The sequence below is a fragment of the Alexandromys fortis genome, unplaced genomic scaffold (assembly GCF_014885135.2).
Source record: "Alexandromys fortis isolate MF-2015 unplaced genomic scaffold, M_Fortis_MF-2015_v1.1 scaffold_26, whole genome shotgun sequence".
Classification (NCBI taxonomy): Eukaryota; Metazoa; Chordata; class Mammalia; order Rodentia; family Cricetidae; genus Alexandromys; species Alexandromys fortis.
The window spans coordinates 1,393,181-1,418,656 of NW_026067894.1; the positions used below are offsets into that span (position 1 = coordinate 1,393,181).

The 25,476-nt window shown below is 51.4% G+C and overlaps 1 protein-coding gene across 1 annotated transcript in view; it reads left to right on the forward strand.

Annotated features, from left to right (window-relative positions):
• The first annotated feature begins 287 nt into the window (after nt 1-287).
• Arhgef10l (Rho guanine nucleotide exchange factor 10 like) overlaps nt 288-25,476 on the forward strand; it is a 92,579-nt gene continuing 67,390 nt past the window's right edge. The window contains exons 1-7 of the mRNA XM_050152378.1: nt 288-306; nt 651-726; nt 6,588-6,773; nt 7,400-7,433; nt 17,671-17,762; nt 18,807-18,890; nt 21,447-21,616. Of these exons, the coding sequence (XP_050008335.1) occupies nt 690-726; nt 6,588-6,773; nt 7,400-7,433; nt 17,671-17,762; nt 18,807-18,890; nt 21,447-21,616 (603 nt within the window). The 5' untranslated portion in view covers nt 288-306; nt 651-689. The remainder of the gene's footprint in view (nt 307-650; nt 727-6,587; nt 6,774-7,399; nt 7,434-17,670; nt 17,763-18,806; nt 18,891-21,446; nt 21,617-25,476) is intronic.

A 25,476-nucleotide genomic window follows, 5' to 3' on the forward strand; every position in this document is an offset into this window, starting at 1 on the left:
TGTGTGAGCTCCATGAGATAGGAGTGGCCTCTGCCTCCTGGGCATTTTGGATTCTGTCCGCATCCTGGGCCATCTACCTCTCTGTAGCCCTTTGCCCTGTAGCTCTGCAGCTGTATTCCTAGGCTGGTGGTTACTTGCCAGCAGGACAACATCATAGGGCAGGCCAGTGAGAGATGAAGAGAGAGAGTAGCTTTTTAGCAGGTTTCAGGAGGGGTCCGGTGAGACGTTAGACCCATGGGAACCTGTGATGATGGGGACCCCATGAGGAGGAAGTGTCCAGACTTGTCCGTGATATTCCAGTCCAGGGTAATATGGTTTCTGGAACTTGGGACCTTGGTGGCTCAAGTGTGACTCCAGGCCTGGGCTAGAGGATGTGGGAGGGACCCTCTAGAGTGGCCCACAGGCTCTTATGGGCCCCTTGACAGTGGGCTAAGGCATACTGTGGCTGTGGTGGATTCTGGGGCGATGGGGCTATTCTGCTTTGCAGCTGCAGGTTTTTCTGTAAGTTAATGATTTATGCTGGGTGGAGGCTGGGCTTATCTGGGGCTGCCGGGAAGAGTGTGAGCGGGGCTGGGCCGGAGTACGACTTCCAAGCCAGGCTCCCTTGCTGTGGTGGTTATCTGACCGAGTCTCTGGCCTTCTTTCCACAGGCGAGCAGCGAGGACGGTGCTAGCGTGAGCTGGACTCTGATGGCTTCCTCGAGCCCTCCTGCACAGCCTGCCGTAGGTACTGTACCCCAGGGGCCCGGGGGCACTGGGTGAGCTGTGCTGGCTTTGGGCAGACTGTGTTCTGCTGGCTGTGTGCCCTGTGTCTCCATCTGCTTCAGGTTCCCTACCCACAAGATGGAGTCCTGTCTTTAGAGTAAATGCCAGGCATTTCCTGATGTTTACCCAAGCTGTTCACCCAAGATCCCTTGCAGAGACGGACAGTTTGGGGCCTGGGACTGAGAGACACTGGGGGCTGAGGTGGGTCAGTTGCAGGTGCAAATGGGGATTGAAGGAAAGGGTTTGACTATAAGGACGGATCACAGAGGTATCTCAGCCTTGACTAATTTATGAAAAGAAGGGGAAACAAAAGGAATGTATTTACCCAACAAAACCACTTGTTGATCTAGAATTCAACCCAGCTTCCTGTGTTTTATTTGGCATCCCCTTCAGTGGGGCCCCAGATACCGCAGAGTGGCATCTATGGTTGTCTTACCCACAAGCCCAGCTCCCTGTCTTCTTGTCTCCCTCTGCCCCCCTCCCCAACTCTCCAGAGAGGGAAGAGAATAAATCTGCTACCAGCCAGAGCCCCTCCATTACTGACCTGGTCTGAGTTTGGATCCTGACCCTGCCACCACTTACACTGTAAGCTCAGTGATGGGACTTGGTGTCTCTACAGCTCAGTGTCCTTGTCCTTAAACGTGGGGTAATAATAATGACACCCTCTTCTGTGCTGTTGCAAGGTTTTAAACATACATAAAGAAGTGTGTGTGGCAACCAGTGCTCACTGAACGGGAGTGTGTGTCACTGAAGGGCGTGGCAAACCTGCGTGGGTCGCTTTTGAGTGCCTATGCCCTGGTGGGGCCCGAAGATGGGTCTCTTACACTCTGGAATGTTCCCTTGTGAAGTACAAGGAATCCACTAGTTTGTGGTTCTGCCCAGCGGACTGCTTTCTAGTAGCAATATGGCTTCTCAGTGTTCTGCCTGGTAGACTCACTTAGGTTGGCTCTCTTGAGGCCTGGGTGTACCTGTCAAGGGCATGAGTGACTGACACCTGTCATGATGGTTGGGAAGTTCGGTTGGGCGTCCAATCACCATTGGCTGATACAATCACCTCTGATGCGGAACAGCGTGGGGTTGTCTGGGGGAGAGGATCTTTTCTGTGCCAGGGGCCTTGGGTCCCTCTGGCTCCTGCTGTGGGTCCCTGGCTCTCTTTCTTCTACCCTGAAGGAGGCCATTTGGGAAGTACGAATGAAAGCAGAGCAGACCCGCACAGAGCCTCTGTTTTAAGGTTTTGACTGACAGCTGCCTCTAGGCTCTCCTGTGACCTTGGACTGGTCCCTTGTCTGTGTCTGGTTTTTAGTTCCCGAGGAAGGGATGCCCTCAGATACCTGGCCCATCCTGACCTCCCCCCCCATGGTTCATGTCTGCGGTGTCCTGGGGGTCACTTGCTTTGGGTCACTGACTCGTGCTGCACCTGCGAACCACATCCACTCCCCATGCAAACATGTCACATGATTCTTCATCTTCCGAGGGTAGTCTTATGCATGGTCCTTTCCAAGGCCTGGTAAGCACTAGCTGACTCCTCTTTGGGCATGACCTTGTTTCTCCTAGTGCATCCTTCCCCACCCAAGGTCCTCTGTGAGTGCTAAGATTTCAGCTAGCGTCTTAACTTTGCCACAATCTCTGACTCAGGGTTGCCAGGAGCAGCTGATTGGACTCATGGTGACACAGATGGGAATAGCTGGAGCTCTTTATATTCTTCAAGGAAGGAAGTGCAGAAGTGATCTGGGTCCCCAATACTCCATGGGGAGTCAGTGTGACAGGGGCTGGCCTGTGAGTTGGAAGGGACAGCTCATGTTAGCCAGGGACATGGATGGGGCTTAGACAGGGCTGTAATAATAGTAATGACCATGGTAGAGCCAGGAGAATATGATGTGATGAATGACAATAATATACCCGGCATCATTGTCATGTGACTAGCTGGTAGTGACTGAGCTCAGCCCTCACACCAGGAGTCTCAGCGCTAACCTGTCTTTCCTCATCAGCCCTGGGAGCCAGGTAGGCCCGTGACCCCATTTTGATTGCAGAAACCAAGTAAACTGGATGATCAGGTATTGCCATGCTCACCCTACGGCTGATGTCAGGGCTGAGTGGAGCCCTAAGACCTTAGTCACTGTGGTGACACCTGCCATATGTGTAGAGAATCATCAGAGCGAAGACAGGACACTGAGAGGTTAGACATCCACGAAGCAGGATGGCCCTGTGGCAAGGCAGGCAGGGACTCTGTGGTCATTTACTTGGGACTAAAAAATTACTTTGAGAGCTGGGTGTGATGGCGTATATGTCTCAAATCTCAGCACTCCCTCCCACCACAGTGTGCCGGAGGCAGGAGGATCAGAAGTTCTAGGTCTTCCTAGGCTACTTAGTGAGATTGAGACTAGCTTGGGCTAAATGCGACCGTGTCTCCAAAAAACAAACCACAGGGAGTCCCAGGGTCTCCACGGCAGCCCCACTGGCCAGTGGCAGAGAGCAGCTCGAGGAGGGGAGCAGGAGAAGATAAAAGAGGAAAGAACATCTTAGGCCCCGCAGGAGCCAGTGCAAAGGTCCCGAGGCAGAAGGTACTGAGCGCATTATTGTACCAGCAAGAACAGTGTGGCTGGAAAGATCGAGAAAATGGTTCTGTACACACATGCATGTTCATACATGTGTATGTATTCACGTATACAGACACATATGTACACACCGTGCATATAATTAATACCATAGTCAAAACCAGAACCAAATTGTACTTGATGTAGGCTGGTGAGGTGGCTCAGCTGGTGGGTAAAGGCTCTTGCTGCCAAGACTAGTGACCCGAGTTTGCCCCTGGGACCCGTGTGGCTGAAGGAGAGGACTCCCGTGTGTTAGCCTCTGACTGGCACGTGAGCACCTACATACATACACACATGTGCAAATAAACAGGTTAAAATTGTGCCTCTTGAGGCCAGCCTGGTCTACAAGAGCTAGCTCCAGGAAAGGCTCTAAAGCTACAGAGAAACCCTGTCTTGAAAAACCAAAAAAAAAAAAAAAAAAAAAAAAAAAAAAAAAAAAAAAAAAAAATTTGTGCCTAATCTTATTTTGTTAAAATAAAGCTTTAAAATATCTGAAAGTTTCAACCCATACTGAATGGATAATATTTGGTATTGTATTACCAAATGTGGTTTTCTTTCTTTTTAATTTGTTTGTTTGTTTTTCGAGACAGGGTTTTTCTGTATAGCCCTAGATGTCTTATAATTCATTCTGTAGTCCAGGCAGACCTTGAGCTCACAGAGATCCACCTGCTTCTGCCTCCTAAGTGCTGGGATTAAAGGTGTGAGCTACCACTGTCCAACTCCAAATGTGGTCTATAAACATCTCTGCATAATAATTATATATATTTAAATATCTGAAATGACATACTTTTAGATATTATAAATTAAAATAATTATATTTTTTTTAGAGTTTGGATATGATTTTTTTTTTGCTTTTGTTAAGACAAGATTTCTCTGTGTAATGGATCTGGCTGTCCTGGATCTTACTTCGTAGACTGAGCTGGCCTCAAACTCACAGAGATGCACCTGCCTCTGCCTCCTGAGTACTGGAGGATATGCCACTACCACCAGGCTATATTTTATTTCTTTTATTTATTTACTTATTTATTATTATGTATACAGTGTTCTGCCTGTATGTATGCCTGTACAACAGAAGAGGGCATGAAATCTCATTACAGATGGTTGTGAGCCACCATGTGGGTGCTGGGAATTGAACTCAGGACTTGTAGAAGGGCAGCCAGTGCTTTTAACCTCTGAGCCATCTCTCCAGCCAATATCTGATTTATTAAAAAAATTATTATGTGTGTGTGGGTGCGCATGTGTGTGTGTGTGACATGTGCCTGTGGAGGTCAGAGGACAACACTCAGAGTGGTGACTCTTCTACCTCCTTTATGTGGGTTCCTGTGTGGAGCAGAAGTCGTAGGATGCCGACTTTGGGCTGCAATTGCCTTTACTCATTTCCAAGTTATTTTTCTGATTCCGTTAGTGCTTTGCGAAAAAGACTGATTTTTCTGTGTATGTGAGTGTGTGTGCCTATGTCTGTGTCTTTGGAAGCCAGGAGGAAGCATTGGAGCCCCGGTGGTTGCGAGCAGCTGCATGTGAGTGCTGGGACTTGAACTCAGGTCCTCTGTAAGCATTAACTGCCCAGCTATCCATCCATCATCCCTCTAGCTCCATCTCTCTCTCTCCCTCTTTCTCTCCCTCCCTCCCTTCCTCTCTTTCTTTTTCTCTCCCTTTTCTTTTTTCTTTTGAGGCAGCATCTTACTTACTCTGCAGCCCAGGCTGACTTCAGATCTAGTTCTCCTGCCTCAGTTTCCCTAGCGTTGTGATGACAGGTGTGAGCCACCACATCCAGCCAGAGAGCTGGTCTCCCATCTACATGTGTGCCTGAGTGTCATGTCTGGGGCCTCCAAGGGTAGGAGAGACTGTTGGAATTGGGCGTGGCTGCCTGCCCGTTCGTCTGCTGGCCCCTCCACCCTGCTTTCTGCTCTGTCCTTCTCCCCACCACTCGTGTCCCCTGCGGTCTCAGGCAGGCTCCACAGTCTGTCATTCAAGTTGGAGCCCTCAGATAACTGGTGCTGTGTTGGGGGCAACACCTGCCCCAGAAACTCCCAACTAGTAGAGATGTGTTCCAAACACACAGTAATATTTGGAGATTCTTTGGGGGGTTATAACCGTAGGGCGCTACTGTCCTGCAGTGGAAATGCTGTGGAGCCCCCACAGTGTGCTGGAAGGATGCCATAATGACATTCACCTTCTCTGTGTCAGCTACACTGAGGCTGAGAAACATTTGAGGCCTTCAGCCGGGCTTAGGGAGTGCTGCTTTGCTTTTCCATTGTATGGAGGAGGGAACCGAGGCACAGAGATGTTGAGTGACAGGACTTTGCAGGGATAAGATTCCGCTCCCAGCTATGTAGCTGCCTCGGGAGGACCCTCAGAGTCAGGAGTGCACAGAGTACACTGTTGGAAACCCCGGTCCTTCAGTATTAGACTATAGCTTCCGAGCCCTAACTTGGCCAGTCAGGCCCTGACAGTAAAGGGCACAGTCTGCTCAGGTATTTAGGATCCATAACTGGTAGGGATTACACGCCATACTGAATAAGCCTGTGCTGGCCATGCAAGGCCAGGGTGAGAAAAGCAAGAGATGGGAGCAGAGGGAGGCACCCACAGTGTGCTTAGGGAGACTGCTGAGCTGAGCTGTGAAGAATGAGGAAGGGGACCGAGAACACACCAGGAGGGGAGAAACAGGAAGTCAGGCCCTGCTGGAGGCCTCTGTACTAGGAGTTCGGGTCTCAGACCTTATTCCAGCCCTGCCCCAGCACCTGGGTGTCCTCTATCTGCCTTCCAGTCATTGCGTTCCCAAGAGGCTGCTTCACGTGACCTACGTGACCTACAGTTTACCTGCTCTCGCTTGCCCCTGCACGGAACACACCAGCATGCAAGCACACAGAAACAGGCCTCTTTACACGTGTATTTAAAAGGACTGGGAACTCAGCCAGGCATGGTGGCGTGTGCCTTTAATCCTGGCACTTGGAAGACAGAGGCGGGTGGATCTCTGAGTTCCAGGCCAGCCTAGTCTACAAAGTGAGATCTTGTCTCAACAGACTATGAGAAGAGATGGTCAAGTAACGCCTCCACTGTCCTCTGCTCAGAGACCTGACCCAGTGCCCAAGATGCTTTGGGAACATAGTAGGACCCTAATGCTGCAAAGGCCTTGAGCAGCGTTTAGCCTTGTCTCCAGAACTGCTATCCAGCCTCCAGACCCTGTTCTTTGAGGCCCAATAGCCTGCTAACCCCTCCTCTCTTCCAGGAGATCCACTGGCTTCCAAAGCCCCAGGCCCCTCCCCCGAGGTGGAGGAGGACTCCGGAGAAGCCTTTGAGTTCGATGACAGTGATGATGAAGAGGGGACCAGCACAGACTTGGTTGTTCCTGACCTTGCCCCTGAGAGGGATGCAGAGCCCTCACTGATCAGCTTCGACACTGTCCCCGGCCCAGGTGAGGTGTCTCGGAGAGTCTCAGCCGGGCATGTGAACTGGAGAGGCTCAGGCTCCCCAGTAAGCAGGAAAGGGAGCCACTGGGAAGAGGCTGTGTCCCGTTTCTCTTGGGAAAGGAGATTCCTAACATTCCTACAACATCTGGCTTGCACTCTGCCGGGGCCTTAATGGAATCGCTTGGCCTGAGTTTCTGCTGGGGACACAAGCCCTGAGCTCTTGGAGCCTTCCAAGCCACAGCTCCAGAGAGCCCATCTGTCTGCTTGGGGAGCCAGCACCCCGGGGGTGGGAGGGTCCAGTCATGTTGTCAGTAAATGCCAGCTGCTGGGCGCTCAGATCTGTCATCTGGGAGACACTGGGGACTGGCTCAGCAGGAACTTCCTGAGCTGGGGTTGGTGGAAGCCTGGCAGGCAGGGTACTGGTTCTGACTGAGGTTGGGCCGTGGGGGCGGTGTGGGACAGGCCGGACAGGTAGGGAGCTTACTCAACAGAGTGGGGGCCTAAGGAAAGGCAGGGAATCCTAAGGGCACCCTGGTTCCTTGTGGGGCGGGGTAAGAAGGGGGCGGGAATAGACTCAGCTCTTGGGGCCAGCCTCTGTCTGACAGGCTGTCTTCCTTTGCTCTTCCCACAGACCTAGACCCAGCCGCTGTACCGCCCCAGACAGAGTAAGTGAACTTGTGGCTCATCGTATGTAGCTTTGCCCACTGGGAAGAGAGTGGAGTAGAGCAGGGGCGTGCGGGACGGGGTGGAACTGTGACTGGAGAATGCCATAGTTCATTAAGACCCTTCGCCCAGATGAGGTCAGTGCTGAGGCTTGGGTGGCTCTCTTCCTTTTGACTGGGAGCCTGCTTCATGGCAGGAAGCAGGCCTGGCCCCAGTCCCACACCAAGGCCTCTCACTACCCAAGTGGTCTTGGTGGACTCAGGGACTCTCCCAGCATCTTTGTGTCCCTGTGCAAAATGGAAGAGGAGACTCAGTCCCCCAGAGCTATCAATGGGAACTCAGCTGCTGTGGACCACCTCTGCTAATACTGGCCCATTCTTACCCTTTTCCTTAGTTAAACTTTTTACATTTATTTGGGTGTGTGTGTGTGCGACATGTATGTACTCATGCATTTGTGTGCATGTGCCATGGTTACATAGTTGTCAGAGGGTAACTGATGGGAGTCAGATCTCTCCTGCCTTGTAGGTCCTAGGGAATTAATTGGACTCAGGTCATCAGGCTTAGCAACAAAGAAACTTGCTGCGCCATCTTGCTGGCCAGTTTTATATTTCATTTTATTTTTGTGGGAGGGGGGCAGATAATTTTTCCCATAGCCTAAGGTGGCTTTGAACTTACTGTGTAGCAGAGATGGCCACGAACTTTGAGATTATGGGCACGCGGCACCGTGCCTAGTAGTGGGGAGTGAACCCAGGGCTGTGTGCATGCCAGGCAAGCACTCTGCCAACTGAGTTACATCCTTAGGCCACATTTAAAAAGAATTATATTTTTCTAAAATTTTTTGGTTGAGACAGGGTCCTATTCTGTTTTACTAACGGCAGTCCTCCTGCCTCAGCCTCCCAAGTGCTAGCGTTACAGCCACCTCACCTGGTTACATTTCCCCTTTGTGGCTGTCGTTGGGGGACTCTATGTGCCTTGTGCCTGGGAGCTCCCAGGAAACAGGGCACCCTAGTGGCTAAGGGCTGGAATGCTGGGGCCTTGTTTTAGCCCACCCAAGCACTAACATGGAAGCCAAAATTCCTCTGGACTCTGGTTTCCTCTGTAAAGTGAACCACTGATTTCTCCCCCATGCTGTACCTAGTTCAACTCACAGTTAGTGGTACTTAATCAGGCTGGCTACTTATTTTTTTATTATATTAATTTATGTAGTGTGTATGTGTATTTGTGTGGATGTGTTTGTGTGTCTCGGTACACAAATGGAGGTCAGCGGACACTTGCAGGAATGGGTTTGAACTCAGATCCTCAGGTTTGCCTGCAGGTGCCTTAACCCGCTGATCCTTTCTGATATCACAGTCCTTCAATGCTCAGGGTCACAGAAAGACCGTGTGTGTGTGTGTGTGTGTGTGTGTGTGTGTGTGTGTGTTTGCATGGGGGGGGGAAATAATTGATGGCTAAAGACATCTGGAACCCTGGGTTGAAATCTTGGCTCTCCCTATGTGACAGAGGAAGCCTTTGTCTCCCTGTGTGAGTTGAAGGCTCATTCTCAGGCAGATGACCCCAGATCTCCAGCTTAGATAGATGCCCTTGCAGGGCAGGGAAGGCCTCCTTCACATTCATTGCTCATGTTGAGTGGGTGGACCCCTAGGGTTTCTTCCTGGCTTGGAGTGGGTGAGCAAGCTCGGTATTGTGGGCACCTCTCCTCTGTGATTAGCCTGGACCGGATCAGCATGATTCCCAGTATTGCCTGGGGTCTGCTCTGTTTGGGATCCCCATGGCACAGCAGGGTACTAAGCTGTAGAGAACTTCAGTCAGGGGTCTTGGACACAGGATGAAATAGAGTAAGGATGGATGTCCAGGGGTCTGGGGTGTGACCAGAAGGGCTGTAACAGGAAGTTTCTCCGAGCATGAGTGGAAATTCATACAGGACTGGGCAGGGTGGAAGAAATTTCTAGATTGAGAAGCCCCTGGGCAGACGGACAGGGCTCTCCTGGAGCAGTTTGGGTTAAAGAAAGGGTACCGCTCCTTGGGGTCTGGCTGTTACTCCATCTGCTTCCCAGAGGCAGAGCTCAGGACTAGGACTGTGGCGACTGCATTCTTCTGGCTCTTTCTGGTGTGCCTTCTCTCTACCCCCTGCCCAGTGTACCCACTATGTCCTGGGGACATGACTCCCTAGCTCAGACTCAGTGATCCCAGACAGATCATATGTCAGGGCAGCGCTGGACATCATGCTGAGGCTAAGTGACCCAGTGACCCCATGAGCTGGCTGTGTGTTCTAGTATTTCTAGTTCTTGGCTGGGCTGGTCGGGATGACTCAGAGTGGTCCATGGCTTGGACATGAGGGGCCGGGCTCCTCACTCTCAGCCATCATCCTGTCCTGCCTCTCTGCCGTCTGTTCTGAGTTAGCCTAGGGGACGCTTGCCCTGTTGCCTTGAGCATCTTCTCTTGTTTGGCGCTGGACCCAGTTTTAAACCTCAGCTCTTCACCAGCCATGCACATTTGACTTAACTGGGGACCTCTCCAAGGCCTGGTTCCTCATCAGTTTAGTGGAATGATGATAACTACCCAGCAGTGTCATTAGGTGTAAACAAGGCTGGGGAGGAGAGCCCATCTCTCCGAAGTGTGCCTGGAATGTGGCTTCAGCACTGGCTTGTGCAGTGGGGAGGCTCCCAGTAAGGGCAGGCTCTGCTTCCCCAAGCCTCAGCCTTAGTCAGCAGGTCACACCAGCAATCTGGAAGCCAAGCAGAGGACAGCTAGTGTGGCTGCTCAGATTTCTCTCCCCTCCCTCCCTCCCTCCCTCCCTCCCTCCCTCCCTCCCTACAGGTTCTAGAAGCCCAGGCTAGCCTCAAACTTACTCTATAGCCAAGGATGACCTTGGACTTTTGATCCTCCTCCCTAGGTGGGATTACAGAAGTGAGTCACCACACCCAATTTATGTGGTCCCCAGGGCTTTGTCCTGTAGGGGAATGTTCTACCTGCTGAGCCACATCTCTCCCACCTCCCAGGAATCCGTTCTTAACATTCTGACTTCATTCTCCTCCTTATCTGCTACTCCCTCCGCCCCTCCTTTCAGTAGGTCATACTGCGCTTGCTGAAACACAGCTAAGTCAGAAGATGACAGGCTGTGGCCAGTCTTTCACGTGTGCTGTGTGTTGTCTCGCATCTGTTGGGCACACACTGCAGCGGGCGGCATGGTTTTTTTTAGAGCGGTGGTTTTATTGTGCCTGCTATTTCATGGCTCACTAATTTTTTTAAACCTAATTACATACAGTGAACGTTTTCCCGTGGGAACCTGTATTCTTGTTTCACGATCGGTGAGGATGCAATGCCTGTCTGTGCTCTGGCTGCGGTCCCCAGGCCCCCAGAAGCTCCTGAAGTAGGCCAGTAGGTACACTGGCGTGGCACCTGCGTTTGTGACGTCGAGGCCACATGAGAGGGTTCTCAGGTGTCCTTAGTGCTCACTTCCAGTTGAGGACTGTTTTGGGGGCGAGGATGAAGCACCGCCTCCCCTGACTTCTCCATGTGGTCCTCACCATGCCAGTAATCGAGCTTGTGGACTTGTGTCCAAGTGTAGAAGGCAAAGGACAAACCATGCCCTGGAGGCCATCTCTATGGGAGGGACCCTGGCCACGGCATGCAGATCCCGTGGTTAAAGGGGGCCACTACCTGGAGAGGCATAGGGAAGGCCAGAGCCTAGGCAGGCATTGTTACCTGCCTATCTCCATATCTGCTTTTCGGCAGGACCCTCCGAGGGGGTATCATGGTCTGTTCCACAGCTGTGGAAACTGAGGCACAGAGGCATGCTGAGCACTTTTCTATACATTCTTCCTTGATCCTCATGGCAGGAAGTGGACGTGATGATTCATTTGGTTCTGTATTTAGTGACTGTCCGTGTGCTCTGGGCCAAATGGCAGAGGCAGGATTTGTCTTCTGGCTGTTGTAACTGGTGTGTGCTACATCTCACCTCTGGCCTGGGGCTCTGCTCTGCTGCTCACTGGAGCTAGTAGAAGCCCCTCCCAAGACCCGTGATCAGTGCTATAGGACAGAGGTTTTGAGGCTGGTGTCTTTTTGGAGCTAGTGTCTTTTTGGAGTCTAGTCTCCCAGAAGCTGGCTTGGAACCTTTGGGCCCGACCCAGCCTCATTATGTGGTTCAGGCCAGCCTTGAACTCACGATCCTCTTGCTTTAGCCTCCCAGGTCCTGGACTGCAGGCCTGAGCCTGTGTGTTCTGTCTTATTTGGTCCTGGGAGGGAACCTAGGGCTTCAGGAATACTAGGTAAGCTTTCTACCCACTGAGCTACATCCAGGCATCAGGGCCAGATGGCCTTTAAGGTCTGTTCAGCTTTGCTGGGCGGGGTGGCCAGGAAAGTTACCTGTAACCCCAGAGTTTGAGGGACAGAGGTGGAGGGGTCGTTAAGCTGCATTTGTTTCTTTGTGTGTCTGTACACACGTGGTGTGGCGTGTGGCCGTCAGAGGACAGCTTGCGGGAGCTGGTGCTCTCCTTCCACCATGCGAGTTCAAGGGTGAACCCAGGCTGCCAGTCTTGGTGGGAAGCACCTCTGCTTGTTGAGCCATCTCACCTGCCCCGAGGCAGGGGGATTTGGAGGTTGAAGCCAGCCTGGGCTATATGGTGAGAACTTGTCTTAGAAAAAGAAAAAAAGATCCTTTCAACTCCTGTTACCGACAGCAACATTCAGGCCTGAGGAGAGCTCCCCATGTTTTGTTCCAGCCAACTGAGTTGACTTTTGTTGGTGTTTCTTGGATGTGGGGGGGTCACGGGTGATGGGGTCTTTAGAGGGTACTGGCGGTGTGTGACCAGCTTGGAAGGAAGTGAGTGACTCTGCTCTGTCCTTGGCTATAGATTGGTTTTCTTTTATGTCTTTTTTTTTTTAATTTTATTTTCGAGACAGGGTTTCTCCGTAGCTTTTTGGTTCCTATCCTGGAACTAGCTCTTGTAGACCAGGCTGGCCTCGAACTCACAGAGATCCGCCTGCCTCTGCCTCCCGAATGCTGGGATTAAAGGTGTGCGCCACCACCGCCCGGCTTTTCATGTCTTTTAAGACAGATCCTATCCTAATATATTCTGCTCCCCAAAGGTGACATTCTTTCTTCTAGAATAGTCTTCATGTCTCTCTTTGTGAAAAGCCCTGAATTTGCCAGGTGGTTGGGCCCAGCTGGCCAGGAACCTTCAGTGTTCTGGAGTAGAGGCCTTCTGTGTCATGGCCCATCCTGTGTAGCCTTTGGGAAGGAGCCCTGTGGGGTCTGATATCTAGAGAGGGTCATTGACAGGTCCACATCTGCAGCAACAACTGCTGCTGGACAGATAATGGGAGTGAGGATTTTCAGATGGGTGTTGGGCATCACTGTGTACTTACGGTGCATGGGACAGGCAGGGTCAATGCTGTCTGTGGGACAGGAGGAGGGGCACACGCGGCCTTGGTGCTCTGAGGACTGGAGGCATACTGGCTGCCTGCATGAACTCCTCTTTCTGACTGATACCCGCTCCTGTTATAATGCTCCTGGCCTGCTCTGTCAACTGGGTACCCTGTCCCTTTAAGAGACAAGCCCCACCCACTCCCAATCTCCCCCTTTTCAAGGCAAGCTGATCTTCTCCTTCTTCTTCCTTTCTTCTCTCTCTGTCCATCCTTCTTCTGAAGAGGCAACTCTGCCTCTTCATTTACCCCTCCGCTCCTCCCCTCTATAACCCCTTACCTTTAAACCCTTCTCAATACCCACTAAATAAACTGTATCCAAGCTCTCTCCACATGGCATATCTGTGTGTCTTCCACCCGCCAGGGGACCTGCCAGGGTCACGGGTAAATCCTAACACCTCTCTCTCATCTTCTCCCTACCTTATCCTCTGCGGACGTGGCTTCACCCTGGCATGTGCAGGCAGATGGTGTAACTGTAGTTCAGCCCTGTCTCCTGGGCAAGGCATGAGGCCTCAGGAGGGCGGAAGTGCACATGAAGCTGAGATCATGACCCTCTCATGGGTGTTTGTCGTGGTTATTTATTATCCTGGAGGAGGCGCAGGAGTGTTTGCTCACTGGGAGAATGGTCCATTCCAGCTGGGCAGCGACAGGGCTCTGGGTGGTTTTCCAGGGCAGCAGCTGGGAGGGGCTGCCCCCATGGGCATGGGCTGGGCAGGAAGGAGGAGGTGCCCTGGACTCATTTTCTGCCATGCTTTCCTCGTCCACTAACCCTGAGCCCAGACCTGTGCTTGGAGCGTCACCCCGTTTGGAGAGCCCCTCCCCTCTTGCTTGCCTGAGAATACCGGCTTTAGTCTGTGGGCTAAAGAGCTGAGCTCTGGAGCAAGGGTTTGCAGAAATGGCTGGGGATATGGCTCAGCTGTGGGGTGCTTGCTTAGCATGGCCCTGGGTTCCATCCCCGATACTGAATAGGCCAAGCATGGTGGTACACACCTGTAATCTCAACACTTAGGAGGTAGAGGCAGGAGGACCAGGAATTTAAAGTCATCTTTGCAACATAATGAGTTTGAAGTCAGCCTGGGCTCCTAGACCCTCTCCTACCACCCCAAAATTAAAACAAAACAAAACAAAAACCAAAAAGCTTTGCAAGAATATCAGCTTGGTTCAGATCTCAGCTCTGTCCTTTCCTGCTGGCCAGGGAGCTTGGGCAGTGGAGGTGGGCAGGAAGGTGACTGGGTGGAGATGACAACTGCCAGCCGGCCCTTAGCCGCAGGACCAGGACCTGTGCTTGCTACTTCCTGTGCTCTGATAACACACAGCCAGGAGGAGGCTCATCCTCCAGCCTCCCTGTGTGCATGTAGTGTGCTCCTGGCATGTCCAGGTCCCTCTCAAACTACTTGACCTCACCCAGTAATGCCCGGCCCCACCTTGAGGTCAACTTCAAAGTTTACACAGGATCCGCTGTTAGCAAAGTCGTAATAGCCTCGGAGTTGGTTGCTGGGCTCTCTTGGGCGTGTTAGTCTGGCTGACTATGAGGTAATGCCTGGGTTTTCAGCATGGTGGTGACATAATTGCCTGGCACCTATAAGACCTGGGGTTGCATTTCCTGCACAAAGAAGGAAGGGAAGGAGAGAGAAGAGGGAGGGGAAGAAGGATGAGTAAACAGGTGTGTCATAGACAGTATATACTACCTTTCAAGCTCTGGACCCTGGGCATCACTATGCCTACTGTGCGTGGGGCTGAAGGTGTGGGGTAGGCAGGAGAACGCAGCTCATCGCCTGTCTGTGAGAGAGGAGGGCAAGCGAGACCTTGGGGCTGTGTGGGATGGAGGCTTGCTGCTCTGTCTTCTGCTCTCCTGGAACTGTCTGGCCCGTGTGAACATCTCTCTCCGACTGCTTCCTCTCCGTCTCTTCTCCCCTGCACTGGTGGAGTGGCCAAGGTCGGCAAGAGCAGGCCAGGGGATATTACTGTAGTCAGGCTTTGTCTCCCTCGGGGGTGCAGAAGCAAAGATGCAGCTAAGATTAAGGCTGCAGGAGATCGAGAGTCTGCCAGGGGCTACTTTCTCACCTATAGATGGTTGTCATCTTCTCGTGATCGGTCATGGTGGAAGGGGGAAGGGGCTGCTGGTAGCTCCTTATATAAGAGGTCATTGATTCATTCCTCCCATGGGTCTCTCACTATCTAATCCCCTCCCCAAAGACTCTATCTCCTCTCACTGTGCCCTTATGGGTGAGCGTTTCCTTCCTCTCTTCCTCCTCCTCCTTTTTTGAGACAGGGTTTCTCTGTCATAGCAATACCCCAGTCCCTGGTACCAACTTCTGTCTCAGTCACCGTTCTGTTGCTGTAGAGAGACACCATGACCAAGGCAAGCTTTACTAAAGAAAATGTTTACCTGGGGCTTGCTTATAGATTCAGAGGGTTATCCTGGTTTTTTGTTTTTTTTTTTTTTTTTTTTTTTTTTTTTTTTTTTTTTTTTTCTTCTTTCTTCGAGACAGGGTTTCTCTGTGGCTTTGGAGCCTGTCCTGGAACTAGCTCTGTAGACCAGGCTGGTCTCGAACTCACAGAGATCCACCTGCCTCTGCCTCCCGAGTGCTGGGATTAAAGGCGTGCGCCACCATCGCCCGGCGAGGGTTATCCTGTTATCATCATGGTAGGAGCATGGCAGCGTGCATGGTGCTGGAGTAGTAGCTGAGAACCACATCCTGATTCGTAGGCAGCAGCAGATAAAGAGACTTGGCCTGGCATGGACTTCTGAAATCTCAAAGCCCCCTCCCCCCCCAAGTGACTCATGCCTCCTCCAACAAGGCCAGTCTTTCCCGGATGTCTCATCATCTGGGGACTAAGCATACACATACATGAACCGATGGAAGCCAATCACATTCAAACCACCACAATAGATAGGGCAGCATAGGACTTTTTGTTTGTTTGTTGAGACAGGGTTTCTCTGTGTTGCTTTGGAGCCAGTCCTGGAACTAGCTCTTGTAGATCAGGCTGGCCTTGAACTCACAGAGATCTGCCTGCCTCTGCCTCCTGAGTGCTGGGATTAAAGGCGTGCGCCACCACCGCCTGGCGGTAGCATAGGACTTTGTGTGACACAGTGGGACTGGGGAGTAGCTGAGGACGTAAGTGCAAGCTTTAGCTTTAAAAACGTTTTAGATTTTTTTTATTTGTAATTTTATTAGGATATGTATTTGTGGTGTGTGTGTGTGTGTGTGTGCGCGCGCGCGTGTGTATGTATGTATGTAGTCTAAGGATAACGTAAGGAGGTCCTTCCATTGTGTGGGTCCCAAGAATCGATCTCAGGCCCTCAAACCTGGCAGCAAGCATCTTTACCTACTGAGCCATCCTCTCACCTGACCGCAACCTCAGCTTTTGAATAGTGGGGGAACACAGTCCTCACATCAGACAGACGTGGGCTTAGTCACCTTCTAGTTAGCCCAGTGGTCTGAGCGAGCAAGTGAGAGAGCCTGCTTCCCAGCCTGGATACTTGGTGAAAACTCTTTAAACTTTTCCAACTCGTGTCTCCATCTCACCCGAGAAACTTATATCCAACCTTGGATGCATAGTTGTGTAAATAGGTATATGCACCACACGCTTAGCCATGACATTGATTTATCAATCCCTTAGCATATGTGTAATTTTGCCAGTGGCTAAAGGCATGAACAGATTTTGCGTACTAATAAAGTGGATGTGCTTATTTAGTTGTTTATGAAGATTTAAATCTCTGGTAAGCACTGGACACAGCAGCACACACGGCAACTGTTTTTTCACAGTTGGTTGATTGTTTTGATCAGTGCTGAGATATTCTGCTATTTCACACAGAAACCCAGTACAAAACAGCGGAAGAATGTTTGTTTAAAACCATTGCAGGGGCTGTTAAAGGTTATTCCAGATCAAAAGTTATATTGTGATTTTATTGAAATGAAATTCAACTCAGTGATTTTTTTAAAATCAAACATTCAAACAAAATCCAACCCCAAAGAGAATACTTAGGTGCTGAAGACTGCGGGTGGGGGAAATGGAGTCTTTGCTTTCCATGATGAAACAGTGTGTTTCTTTCTATAAGAGCATAGAACTCTAAGCACAGTAATATGTTACAATTTGTAACATTAATAGTATTGAATCATGGGACTAGAGAGATGGCTCAGATGTTAAGAGCACTAGCTGTTCTTCCAGAGGTCCTGAGTTCAATTCCCAGCCACCACATGGTGGCTCACAACCATCTCTAGTGGAATCTGATGCCCTCTTTCTGGCAAAGGTGTATATCCAAATAGAGCATTCATTCATAAAACAAATCTTAAAAAAAAAATAGAGGCGCTGGAGAGATGGCTCAGAGGTTAAGAGTATTGCCTGCTCTTCCAAAGGTCCTGAGTTCAATTCCCAGCAACCACATGGTGGCTCACAACCATTTGTAATCTTCTGGCCTGCAGGCATACATACAGACAGAATATTGTATACATAATAAATAAATATTAAAAAATATAGAGCATCTGCTTTTAAAAAAAGAATTAAAAAATATAGTCTTGAGAACTGGGTGATGATGGCGCACACCTTTAATCCCAGCACTCAGCAGGAAGAGACAGGTGGATCTCTGTGAGTTCAAGGCTAGCCTGGTCTACAGAGGTGGTTTCAGGACAGGCTCCAAAGCTACAGAGAAACCATGTCTTGAATCAGAGCCAAGGTTTACTTTGGATTTTTTTTTTAAAAGGCTAGCCCAGCTTAGATGACCTGAGGGTCTAACGCTAAGCCACTCCCCATAGTCGCCATCCTCCCAGTGTGACGAGGAGGCCTAAGTTTTAATGACCCATCTCTCCACAGGGCACCCGCTGTGGTCAGCAATGGGGATGCTGTGGGCGCAGCTTTCTCTGGGGTTCGGCGCTCCAGCTGGAAGCGGAAGAGCTCACGTCGCAGTAAGTTACTCCCCACTCATTCCCACCCCCATCTGCCACCCACCCTAGGTAGAATCAAGATTGTCTCTTAGTGTCTAGGCCAAGAGCTGGCATGGGTGCTTGAGAGCCAAGGGGGCATTCATGTTTAGAGAGTTACCACAGATTTGTTGGCTGTCTGTTATGAACTGCCTGTTCACTGCTCACCAGAGCCCTAGATCCTTCATCCAGCTATCCCCCTGCTCCCAGAGGCTTCAACAAGAGGCTGGCCAGAGTTAGCTCACTGGTGGCTGGTCCAGGCTCTCTGTGAGGAGAGCCACACTCAGGAGCAGGTGGGTTCCCACACAAGTGAGAGGGACAGCTTCAGGAGGAGGAGGAGCCAGGGTCCAGTGGAAGTACCAAGGCTCATGTTAGTGATGCGTTTAGGGGTGAAGCAGGCTGCCAGTGCCCTAGCTCCCCCGAAAACCTCTGACAAAGTTGAATGATGTGATCCAGTTTGTGCTTCATCACTTCACAGAAGCTGGGTGAGAAAAAGGGGCAGGACTGGTGAGGACTGTTACAGCCATCCAGGAGAGGGGTCCAGTCTGGACCCACTGGAGAGTGGGATGGGTGGGAGGAAGAAGAGGGTATTGGCCACAGAGCCTGGCCAGGTTTTGGATGCTGCAGGACTCAGGAAGGCATCCCTTAGGAGCTAGGGCCTTTCTAGGAGGTCCAGGGGTCAGGATAGATTTCCTTACCCTACTCTGCCCATCCTGGAGCTAGGCTTCAGGGTAGGGCTTCCCTGCAGGTGCTGTGGCCAGGGTGGAGGTGTGTGGGTTGCAGGGAGGCAAGATGGAGGTCTGTGGTGGGCACTGAGAAGGTCAGTGTGCCAGAGGAAGGCAATGAATTGTGTCCCTGGTGGTGAAAGTGAGAATGCACGGATGGTTACCAGTTGGTTGGTCCTCCGTGGAGCACTTGGGATGGTCCACCCTCCACGGACCACTTGGGATGGTCCACCCTCCGTGGAGCACTTGGGATGGTCCACCCTCCACGGACCACTTGGGTGACCTTTCTTCCCTCTGTCACCAGTCGACCGATTCACCTTCCCTGCCCTGGATGAAGATGTAATTTATGACGACGTCCCCTGTGAGAGCCCAGACACCCATCAGCCCGGTATGGCCTCTTCTGATCTCCTTCTTGGCCTTATCTGGGACAGGGAGGGAGAGCTAAGCTTAGGAGGGTCTCTTCCCCTTCCTTCTGTCCCCAGTGCTCTCTGTCTCCATCTTTCACACCGCTGCAGACATATAAGCAGAGATTCACTATAACCTCAGGTCTGGGCAAACTGGGCGGGACAGGGTTTGGGGTCTTGGGTAGGATGATGGTAAATTTAAACCATGAGTCCCCAAAGACAGTCACTTCCCCAAACCTTGATTAACTCCAGGGAGAATGAGTTAGCGGTGTAGGCTTCCAGGGTAGTGGTAGAAGTGGAGAGATTATTTGGCCTGAAGGATGACATAGAGAGACTCTGCTGAGTTGAAGATGGAAGAGGGACAGGTGGTGTGTGTGTATGTGTGTGTGTGTGTGTGTGTGTATGTGTGTGTATTGGGAGATTGAGATGCATTAAGCCAGGCTGCTCAATACACATATGCATGTACATGTATAAATGTGCATACACACACACGAACACACACATATGTATACATGCATACAAGAGCACACACACAAAGTGGTCCAAAGCCAAGACCTTGTGCATGCTAGCTGACTCTTGGTGCTCTGGGACAGGGTCCTGCCAAGTAGCCAAGGCTCGCCCTGAGCTCACGTTTCATCATCAGCCTCTGCAGTCAACTGGGATTATAGGCACACGCCATCGCTCCAGGCTGACTCTTCACATGTTGCCATGATACCTGTGATTAGGGGTATTATGTCTTCATTTTAGAGATGAGACATTAAGAGGCCAGACTGGAATTCAAGTTCAGGGCTCTGCCCCTCCCCCAGGAGGATCTGGGTGGCATTTTTGTCAGATGGAGCACATTTGGTGCTCCTGCAGAATCGACCCCTTGAGATAGGCAGGGTAGGACTTGTGGTTCCATATGCATTAGAGAGGTCAAACCCTAAGCCCTAGATCACACAGCTAGAATTTGAATATGAGATGTCCTTCCTTCCTTCCTTCCTTCCTTCCTTCCTTTCTTTCTTTCTTTCTTTCTTTCTTTCTTTCTTTCTTTCTTTCACTTCATTGTTCTGTCTGTTTCCTGGGGGCGTGGATGATTCCCACCTAGTTGCGAAACATTACCTCTGCTTTTGAGTAGCCCTTAGTCTGATGGGACAGCAGTAACCATCCTTGGACAATACATAGTACCACGGGGAGTATACAGAAAATAACAAGGCCAGAGGGCCTTTGAGAATCTCCTGTCTCCTGTCCCAAGAAAAGGGACAGATGGGCCAGTAATGTGAGTGCCTCTTTAGCAGACCTAGGCCAGGCTTGCATCATTTTTACCTGCTTGCAGCTCACTGGATCCTGGGGAAGATAACTGATAGAGCTAGGAGGCTGGGGTTCGTGGGGGTGAAACCCAAAGCTGGGCAGTCTCAGTGGCTGACAGGGACCTCTCTTCTTGGTTTCTCATCTGAATAAGGTCAAACAGCTGATGATCCGGCCCTGGTCTTCTCTCTCCTCAGGTGTCACAGGGTCTTTTTCTAGGCATCCCCAGGATTTAGGATCTATCTCCTCGGGCAATAGCTGTGGGGGTAGCCAATGCAGAAATAGCAAGCCCAGCCTCTCCTTCTTAAGGTCACAGCCAGGGTGGCCTGCTGCTCTGTCCTGGAGACGGTAGTCACTAACATCTTGGCTTAAAAATAACCTCCCCATGAGTGGAGGTAAAGCGCTCACTACCAAACAGGCGGGGTTAAGTTTGATCCTCAGAATCCATGCAAAAAGGCTGGGCATGGTGTGATCCAACAGCTAGGGAGGCAGAGGTAGCCTCCGTGGGCTTGCTGGTTAGCCAGCACAGTCGAATTGGCAAACCTCAGGTCCTCGTGATAGATCCACGTTCAAAAAGCAAGATGAACAGTTCTTGAGGCAACACACATGCGCTCACATGAGTGCCCAATTGGGTCCTCTAGAGACAGAACACTCAACTCATTGTCCCCACTCCTCCGTCCAAGGCAATGCCTGTGGTCTTTGAAAGCGAGGGTTCCTCCTGGACTCTTGGCCAGCTGCGCCCCCTCCTGGACTGTTGCAGACCACATGGACTACACGGGAGGGATACAGCATCAAGGAAGTCCAGCCCCTTCCTGTGTCTTCCCATTGATGCTTTAGAAGTCTCCAGTCACCCAGGAGCACACTAGGGTTCCAGTTAGACTTGACTCTGAGGTTTCCTCTCTCACTGGGAAAAATGCCAAGTAGCGAACACCCTGCACTCAGAGGGGTGCCATGTTAAGAGAGGATTAAGGAGCCTTCCGTGCTGGGCATATTTCTTTTGTATTCCTGTTTTCTCAGGTCTTTCTCTCCTAAAGAGATGAGTGACATTCTGACATTGCCTCTCAGTCTGCCTGTCCCGTCCTCCCTTTCTTATGCCTTTACCTGCTGGGGTTACGGATCTGGGTGGCTGGGGTTCCGGATCTGGGTAGCTGGGGTTCCGGATCTGAGTAGCTGGGGTTCCGGATATGGGTAGCTGGGGTTCCGGATCTGGATAGCTGGGGTCTCCGGCTCACCAGAATGTCCCTGGCTGGCAGGAGCAGAACGGGGCCTACTTTACGAGGATGTGCACCGTGCTGGAGCACCACGTGAGGCCGAGGACCTAGGCTGGAGCTCCAGCGAGTTTGAGAGCTACAGTGAGGACTCTGGGGAAGAGGTCAAACCGGAGGCAGAGCCCACTAAGCACCGGGGGTCCTTCCAGCCCAAGGTGAGGAGCCTGGGGGGTATCTCTCAAGGTCTTGGCGGGCACCCAGACTCCTTCAGGAAGGGATGTGGGTGGTGAGAGCCGGGCACTAGACCCCCCATTTGGGCACCATTGCTTTCCAACAATATCTGGTCAATGATCATCAAGAGGCCTGGTTCATTCCAAGTCAGGAAGTGACCTGAGATCCTGTTGGCTGTGGAGGACCTGGAATGGAGGCAGGTACTCCCCTGTCTCCTGCATTTCAATGCAGACTAGGTTAGTTTATCTTGATGTTCATGGGCTTAGACTGGTCTTCAGAATTTTTCTCAACAGTGGTCCATGAAGCCCAGCCAAATCATTAGAGTTGGTCATTGGCTCATTGGTCATTGGCTTTCCTGCCCTACCAGGTCCATCTTCAGACCCACACAGTACCATTTGCCCTGGGGAGTGGACAGGTGACAGGGGTGTGTGAACAGGGAACATCAGAGCTGCTCTGGCCTGGCATTTGCTTTTTGGCTATCTGCCTTTCTCCTGTCTGTTTCACGAGGAGCCGCTGGGGATGGAGATCTGGTTCTTCCTCTCCTGAGCTGTTTCTACTCCTCTCATGTTCCATGCTGAGACTGAGATTCAGTGGGTGAAGCTTAAGGGTCCCCACCTGACTGGAGACGACTGGTGGACTCCTGTTAGACAGGGGGGTGGGTGGTGGGTGGGGCCCAGACTGGCTGGGAATTGTGACTAGCTCCAGCCGACTTCACAGACTTCCCTGGAAGGCTTACAGTATTCTTACCTGCCTGTTCCTAAGTTTCAGGTATTCCCAGGAGAGGAGTGCTGACCAGAACAGTCCAGAAAGCTTCTATTCAGCCTTGAGTTGAGCACGCCCAACTGTCTGTACCCTAGACTTCTCAGGAGAGGCCATAGGAAGTAGCTTAGCTCATTGACCACAAAGCAGAGCTCTTAAGACCCTATTGGGTACTAGGCCATCATCTTAGGTCATACGGGACAGTATGGGTCTAGGAAGACCTGACCCAGGCTTGGTGGACCTTTATGGTCTAGGAGGAGATGCTGTGTATGACGTAGTTTGTTAAGACTGATACAAGGACTTGGAGTGCGGCTTAGCTGTTAGAGTGCTTAAGGTTCCCACCCCCAGCACCTAATAAACCGAGTGTGGTGGTGTTCACCTACAATGCCAGCGCTAGGCTGGTGAAGGCAGGAGGATCAGAAGTTCAAGACTGTCATCCGTTGTTTATGAAGTTTGAGGCCAGCCTGGGCTACATGAGAACTTATGTTAAAAAAAAAAAAAAGATAAAGATGCCTTTCCGTTGATATGAACGGGTCCTGCCCAGCATGTGGGAGACCAATGGGATAAGGCTGAGGGCTTGTAAGGCCAGGTGAGAGTTGGGGTCAGGACTCTTGAGGCCTGAGGAGATGACCCTGAGGCCTGTGGGCTGGAGAGGCAGCCCAAGCTGGCCTGCGATTATTTCCTGTTTTCTGAAGGGATGAGCATATGTTCCCTTAGAGAAGAGGCACTGCACCACAGCCCCCCACCCTCACCCCAATTCCCTGAGTCACCTCTCCATAGAGATGTCTGGCTCTGGGTGGTGACTTCTTGCACCTTGGGCATCCTGTGGCCCTTCCTTATCACCCAGGGCCACTCCTATCTCCCCCTCCTCTGGGCTTTTGAGACAGGGTTTTTCTGTGTAGCCCTGGCTGTCCCGGAACTCACTCTGTAGACTAGTCTGGCCTCGAACTCAGAGATTTGCCTGCTGCCTCTGCCTTCCTAGTGTAGGGATTAAAGATGTGCACCACCACCGCCTCGTTCACTCCTGCCTTCTTGATGCAGATCTGAGGGGAATAAAAGGAATCTCTGAGGGTGGGAGGGTGAAAATGACAGACATGCTACCCAACAGCAGGCGTTAGCCTTGCATGGCTTCAGAGTCCTGATGGGAGCTGGTTGAAGTCACAGATGCTTGGAGTCTGCTCCCAGGGATGCTAACTCAGAGTCTGCCTTTTTAGCCCTCTGGTCCTAGGCTGTTCAAGGGATCTATGCAACTTCAAGGAGTGCGGGAGTGAGCTTATAGTGCAGTTTTAGGGACTTTTAACAGGAGGGCCTTTTCTCTATCCATCTGCTAAGGCCTGCATGCTCCCTAATGGCTGGTTCTTAGGGAGATGTGAGGGTGTGTGTGGCTTCTCCTCTCTGCCTAGGGATGCTGTCAAGCACTGCCCGTGGGGCTTCACTCTCCAGGGCTGCTGCCATCCCTGCTTTCTGCCTGCCACTGCAGCCACTGTGTGTTTCAAGGCCATTGCTGCTTGTACATGTGCTGTGTGCGCTGCAAGGCTCTGGATGGCAGGCGTTTGTGGAAGTTTTCATCTTGTCCTTGGAGTCTGACTGGAGCCCCAGCAACAAGCTAGCCAGTGGACTCCTTACTTTAGATGCCTAGGCCAGTCAAGTCTAGCCCAAAACAGTGACCAAAGTGTCTATAAAGAGACCTTCTTAGAAGTGCCTGACCCAGGTGTGGGCAGCTACCTTGAGCTTTGTTGGTCTCTAAGTGACCATTCTATTGGCCACCAGGGTTTGCTGGGCATGAGGTGGGTTGCTGTGAGACCCTCTCTCTCTCTGCCTGTGACCTCTTTGTAACCAGTCACTGTGACCCAGCTAGGGCAGTCTGGGAAGGGTGGGCTCACTCTGGCCTCAGTCTCATTGGGCTCAGTTCTGCCAGTGACCTTAGATCCTAATGCTTCCTTATTCTCTTGGCGCTCAGAGAGGTAAGGGGCCAGAAGGCCAAGGGGCTTGATGGTTTCAGGCTGTCGCCGAACAAGGCTCAAGACAGAGCCCAGTGTGCTGGGAGTGAGCTGTCAGAGTTGCTGACAGCAGGAGTTTCACGTATAGGAGTGAGGCTCAGAGAGGTTAGGTGACATGATTGGGGTCACACAGCCAGTGAATGACAAGGCCAGGACTCAGCTTCATATATGGGTAAGAGGACCTTCTCCATCTGTCTGTCTGCCATCCCTTCATCCCGCCTCCATCCATTGATCCATCCATTTAGTAAATGCAGAGGACTTGTTAAGAGATGAGATGCTAGTGACTCCTGCTTGGAACCATTACTAAGCTCTGGGCTTTCCATGGGACGTCCAGTAATGCTCTTGGCCATCTATGGAGCTGGATGCCCAGAGCGTCTCATGGTCACTTTACCAGCAAGAAAACTGCAACTTCAGAGAGGTCCAGAGACGTTGCTGGCTTGTAAGTGGGAAGCCAAGACTGACATGTATGAGTCCCTGCTCCATCTTTCTGCTAGTCTGTCTGTCTGTCCAGAAGTGTACCGTGTCTCTGCCGTCTGTGTGCTTCATCAGATGCCCTCGTGGCTCATACAGGCCGTGTACTTAAATGTCTGTTTTCTCATCTGGCCATTCTCCAGATAGCAGTTAAACCAGTCACCTCCCCCCCTCCCCCATTCATGCTTCCATGTCGTGGCCCCTCCCTCCCTCCCTCCCTCCCTCCCTCCCTCCCTCCCTTCTTTTCTCCTTTCCTTTTCTTCCACCCACTCACCTTTCCCTCCAGTGGAATGTTGGGGTGAGCTTGGACTAGCTTGCCTACATTACAAATCAGTGTTCATTGGTGCTACTTTGGTAGCGTGTGGCTGGCCAGGGTTGGGAGTTTTGTACTGTGGAGACACCGAGACACAGGGCTTATACCCCTGTGAACCAGTTGGTAAGTATTTATCAGTTCAGCAGTGCCTCTGGACATCCAGCCTTTGCTCCATCATCAGTTTGCCCAACATAGTTACCCAACCAAATATAGCCAATTGCTCACCTATCCATTTGTTTGCCTGCCCATCCATTCATCCATCCATCCATCCATCCATCCATCCATCCTTCCACCCATCAAT